At 36.3% G+C, this 6126-nt stretch overlaps 1 protein-coding gene across 5 annotated transcripts in view; it reads right to left on the bottom strand.

Annotated features, from left to right (window-relative positions):
* Window positions 1-5705: 5705 nt before the first annotated feature.
* CFAP54 (cilia and flagella associated protein 54) overlaps window positions 5706-6126 on the bottom strand; it is a 101538-nt gene continuing 101117 nt past the window's right edge. For all 5 annotated transcript variants that reach the window (XM_064419779.1, XM_064419780.1, XM_064419781.1 and 2 more), the window contains one exon: window positions 5706-6025. In XM_064419779.1, coding sequence (XP_064275849.1) covers window positions 5906-6025 — 120 coding nt within the window. In that variant the 3' untranslated portion in view covers window positions 5706-5905. The remainder of the gene's footprint in view (window positions 6026-6126) is intronic.

The following is a 6126-nucleotide window of genomic DNA, read 5'->3' as shown; positions in this document are numbered from 1 at the left end:
CTTGAACTGCAAACGCAGATTGCTGTGCTGAGCAAAAGGCGAAAGGCATCCAGCACCCCCGGCGTCTGGGGTGTCCGTACATTGGGACACGGGGACACCATGGTGACAGAGCGAAATAAAGGATAGCGCTTAACACATTACTAAGAGTAACACCAAGTAACACCAAGCAATAGAGAATTGCGGCATCTGTTTCCTGACTTGCAATAGAACTGTTACCCCGGCCATGCTGCATTTTACAGAAGGAGGGAGCTTTTCTGTTATTTTCATTCAGTAAAATAAAAGGCAGCAGTTCCGTTAAGGTGATACGTGTTTGCACTCCTGCTTTCTGCCCCTAAGCACAAAATTATATACTAACCTGTAGCAAAACTTTCCGTAGAGATGTGCCTTTGAGTGAGTCTTTGCCCTGTGGCCCCTCAGAACCCGTCGAGCTGAAATGCCTGATCTAGTTCCCTTTTCTATGGTTTGCCATGTTCATTTAACATCTAGAACGTGTAGAAGTGAACTCAGAATCAGGAGAGAAGAAATCACGCCACTGTTACAGCAACTGCCATTAGTTCCCTACAGCAATAAGGATCATGTCTTTATTGCATCTATTAATCCTCGCTAACTAATCATTAGTCATAATTTATATCTTCATAATTTATATCTTCAACCACCTGCCTTCTCAGCTGAGTGTTAAGGGATCCACAGCATTCCTGCACGTCTTCTACCCTCGCTCCACTTCATAGTCCTAATTTGCTGCTAAACCTGTCGTGCTTTACTTCTGAGGCCAGCACTTGCTATTCCATCCCAGCTTCAGCAGAGAGAATCTAAACAGATTCAGAATCTAAAACCGAATCTAAACAGAGAGAATCCAAAGCCTTTTCTTCACCACAGCCATATCCTCTGGTTGTTTTTTTTTTTCCCTTATCTCCTCGCTGTGGAGCACAACTGTTTTTACAGACAGACAGGTGAGCACCTGCCTGACAAGCCCTGAAGCCTTGAACAATTAAAAATTTGGGGGATTTTAAGTAAACATGATCAGCATGTTTTGCTTCACTCTGTAACAGCCCCTCAGTTAAGTCAGTTTTTCCTGCTGGTAGGACCATTTTTTAATGCCAGTGTCTGTGCTGAGCTTGTTCTTGGTATTTGTAAGGAATCATTGGGACACGTCGGTATATCCTGTCTGGGGAAAACACTGCAGCTAAAAGCCCAATCCTTAAAGCCAAAGTGGTGTTGCTGAAAGGTCTCCTGTGCAAGGCAGGGCATTCCCAGCAATTGTGCAAGGATGTAAAAGCAGTGGAAGTGTGAGCAATACACAAGTGATGAGAGCAAAAACAGTTTATATAATATTTTAACTGTATTGTTACTACTATTATTATTAAAACCTTTTGCACATAGAAATATTCTTTCTTTTCCCATAATAATTAGACCTGGATTGATAATAATTCTTGGATTAGGCTATAATTTCAACTATGCTAATATCTTTTTGCCTTTAAATATAGATAGGTTTCCTCTTTGCTGTAAACAAGGTTTTCATTGTAGGAGCAGTGACATTAGGTTCTGAAGGATGAGCCACAGAGAGGGGCGTAAGACCAGTCAGGACACTAGGGAAAAAAAGGCCTGCATTTCTTTATGGTTATAATCGTTTTTTAGAGTGTTTTGGAAACCACTTAAAAGTGGGTATTATCCCTTTTGCTAGTGGAATCATAGGAATGTGACAGAGATAATTAATACACTGCACATTGTATGATGAATATATATATACAGTAATTTCACATGACAGGCAGGATCTTGACTTTCACTGCTAGCTCTGCTGTACAGTAGCTGGATGATGCCAGAAGTCACAGGGAATGAAGCAAGCATCACTGCCAAGAAGCAAGGAGCTTTGCCTAGGGCATTGAAGTTTTTTGGTGGCTGCTGAAATGTACTTTTCAACTCTGAATGTCTGGCCAGGAGCTAAAGCAGCCCTGCAGGTGCTCTGTGTTTTCAGAGACTTTCACCCTCCACACAGGACTATAGGGCTGGCTCAGTCAGCTTGTGATTATTTCTTAGGCAGTGCATTCTGGTTCCACACTGAGAGTTTTGGTGCCATTTGCTTCAGCAGAGCCTTTCTTTTTTTCTTTGCACATTAAGTAGAATCCTAAATCATGCTGAGATGGTAGATAAATGAGAATAAGTCTAATTATCTCTGGGGTTTCAAAGTGGAAAATTAAATTGCAGTGGTAAATATTTGACTTCAGCGCTTGCCTCTGGACCCTTTCACCCACTCTGTTTTAAAGATTAACCTATGCTTCATATTTTCACTTCTCTCATTTAATGATGATCTCAGTATCTTTAACTCAAAGAAAACCTTTGGCAAGCATAAATGGATCTCTCTGCTGGCTTAATTAGTTCAGCATATTAGCCAACAATTAATTCTAACTCCATCATTATTTTTTTAAAGAATCTTCCTTCTTGGGTTTCACTGAAATGGACTGGAAACAAATAACTGTTCCATTACAGTGTGTCTCAACTGAATAATAACATAAACAGTCTTCCTCTTTCATTCAAGGATCTGAAAATATTTTCCAAATGTTGATGCAGAAAACTTAAAATCCCTCACTGATGAGGGGATTACTGTTATATTCAGATAAAGAAACTGAGGCATAATGAGGGTAATTACTAGGATTATTTTGTTAGATTGATGTCATCCAGAAAATGAATATATACTTTGGACAACAAAAAATTGTTGTAAATTGGAGCTGTAGCGGAATTTAAAAACCAGTCACATACAATTGGATAAATCTGTGTGAAATTACTGATTTCCACATCACAAAATTAATTTAACCAGAAATAATTCCAAGTTACTCTGTATTTGTAGGCATGATAAATCCTGTGAATGCCTTGAATATAGAACATCTTTCAAGGCACCAATATAACTTAAAACTATATTGAAACAGTATTTGAAAACTGAAATATTCTAAAGTCCATTCAGACCTTTCACTGTTAAGCTCCCTGATCAAATTGAATTTGAGCTCCAGCATGTTCTTGATGATCCAATTTGTCATTACAGGACCAGAAGCTGTTATTTTTTCTTAGCATTTTGCTTCATTCAGTTCACATAATGGAAAATAATTTTAAAAGCCCAAACACCGCTTTTTACTATTCTTTAGTTTTGCACAGGTCTTTCTTGGTCCTCATCCAAGGGGATGCACTGAAGATAAAATGTCATTCTTTTCAGAATCTTTAAATTTCTCCCCACAGAGTGCTCTCCCTCTTTCTCTCTCTTTCTCCTTGCCCCATCCCATGATTTGTCAGATAGGGAAGCACTATCCATTCCTTCCACAGGTGTAGAATGGAGAAATATTTCTGTTAAAATTTGAAAAGAATTTATAAACATGCCAGAGGTTCAAAGCTGTCAATATGGTAAGTAGCTCTTTGGCATTGTTGTATGGGGCAAGTCATGGAGAACTTCCCACACCAGGAAGGTCTTTCCTTACAAAGTGAAATCCTCCTTCCTCCTCTTCCTTTTTAATTTTGGAGACAGTGACACAGACAAGTATTCTATGCGAATCTAATTCAGCATGGTGCTGACACAAATCTGTTCTGGTTTCACATATTGAAGTCTCCATTGTGGTTTCACATATTTAGTCTCCATTAACTGGTAAGGACAAAAACCCCACCCAACTACTGCAATATATAACCAAGAAACAATTTGCTTTACAATTGCTTTTATACTTCTTTTTTGCATGATTACTGGAGACATTCAGATGTGAACTTCCCTCTATGCAAGCAGATTTTAACCAAAGAGTTTAATTATCTGCTAAAAGAAAAATGTTTTTCCAATTTTTCTTCTGAAACCTGCATTGAATACTTTGTGTTTGTGAGAATAAAATCTGCTGCTATGGATACAGTGAGGTCAACGTTTTAATGTTATTATTTCACTGTGCTGTATTAAAGGATAGTATTTTTCTTTAAAACAAAAATCTTAGAAAATATGTATTATAGGAAAGTAAGTATAGTAATGTATTTTAAATGAATAGGTAAAGGCTTTTATTTAATATTTCTCTTTCAAGTGTAGGCAATATAACAAGGTCCAGACAGGCAGCACTGAAAAAATACCTTGTCTGTAATAGAACTTCACTTCCATTTTCATCTGATGCCTATAGCATGTTTTACAAATATTAATTAAGCTGCATAAAAGTCCTATGATAATCCTCAAGGTGACTCCAAACAAAAAAAGAGAAGTTTTTCGTTTGTACAAAGCACAACAAAAGACAGAACACCCTGTTTGTTTGTTTTTTAAAAGCTGCAATTTCCTACTTGTTCCTTGTAAAAGAAAAATGAGTAATGTCAATTTTTATCTTTCCTGCTTTTTGAACAACTGCAGAATAATAAATTCTTTTAATGAAAGAATAATGCTGAGTGTCTCCTCCAAACTGGCTGTTAGGCAGTCGAGTTAAATAATCATACTAACTCAGTTTTAAAATTGTCTTGCAAAAATAACTGCCCTATCAATTACTCACTTTTTCCTTTCTTTTCATCATTGTATCATTATCCTCCTAATTTTCCTACTACCTACAGCATTCCACAAAATAAAAAATAGCACAACTTTTAAACAGCTAGACATAACAGAAACACATCCAGTCTTTTTTCTTTTATAGGAATGAAGAGAAATAGGAGAGAACTTTATTCCCTTTCTTCCTGCACTGATCACATCTAGGATACTCATTATTCAGAATTTTACCTCTCTCTCCCTCTTCCTTCCTAAAAGAAACTCAACCAGGTAACATTTTTCTGAAAAGCACAAGTCGAGGTAAAACTGCAATTTCCAAAAAGCTCAAAAAAGTTTATTGTTTTATCACCGGGCTACAGTAAGGGAAGGGAAGTGAAAGAGACTGGCATTTTTCACAGAAAATGAGCCCAGGAATGGTAACCATTAATGCTGAATTTTCCTGGAAATACAAAACCATAACGACTTATAGGACAAGTCTCACAGGATTCCTGCCCAAATGTCCTGGGGTTTTTTGCTGTTTGTTGCAAACAAATAAATACAAGTAACAAAGGAGTGCCTGGCTTTGGGATGTGAGCAAAACCAAATGGCCATGGCCCCTCCCTGGTCTGCTAATTCACTTGTTCATGTCAAATTCTCCATCTCAGTCACTGGAGCATTTCAGATGCTCCACCCATTGAGATGGAGAACATGCTCGAGCACATTGCCTCGGGTGGTTGTTGTTAGGACTCGTTTGTATTTCTTGAGTACTTTAAAATAATATTTACAGCAACATTCAGAAAGGTTCCCTTAGCATTTTAGAATTATATAAGAAATATTCTGTATTGTACCATTTTATTATTTGTACTGCCTTGTTGGGGGGGGAGTTGTTTATTTTTTGGGGGATTTTTTTTTTAAAGCTTTAAAATTATGAAGACATCTGAATGATCACTTGCACCCTCAACAACCTGAAATGCTAGTTTCCAAACAGATGAATAAAAGAACAAACTCAGTGATTGTTTTAGTCCCTCCAAAAAATCACAACTTCAGAAATAATACCAACTTTTGATAACTGCAAAAGCAATTTTAAAATTGCTGATAAGAATAAAATTTCAAGGGGAAAAATGAATATCTATTAGCACTAGAATAACTAAAGAAACTAGAAGGCTACAAACTTATTCAGCTTTTCTAAACAATAAGAAATTATTGAATAGCTAGAGAATCCTCTTATGAAGAAACTACTTACAAAATGTTAAATTCCTAAGAAATTATTTTTATTTTTAAAATAACTAATGCTGAAACAATTGGAAATAACCTAAAAGTGAAAATTATAAAACATAACAGGAGCCAAATCCTGGTGTGATTAAATGAAGTTCTTACATTAACACTGGGACTTAAGTCTAAGTCTGTAACATTCAGCTAGTAGCTGATTAAGTTATTGCAAAATAGCATTTAGTGAAGCAGAGAAATGATCCAATTGAAAAGACTTCCATCAGTTATTACACATCCATTTGCAAGATCAAACATATCTTTCAAATTTGTTATTGATCTCAAAGTAACATCAAATGGGATCTGCAAAAAAAAAAAAAAATACTAAATTAATAACTTTATTAAGCTTAGAGGTACCAAAAAGTACATATATACCAATACACAGATATATATATATATATATT

This window comes from Passer domesticus, chromosome 5, assembly GCF_036417665.1.
Source record: "Passer domesticus isolate bPasDom1 chromosome 5, bPasDom1.hap1, whole genome shotgun sequence".
Classification (NCBI taxonomy): Eukaryota; Metazoa; Chordata; class Aves; order Passeriformes; family Passeridae; genus Passer; species Passer domesticus.
Note: the sequence above shows the minus strand (reverse complement) of the source record. Positions and strands in the feature narration are given on the sequence as shown.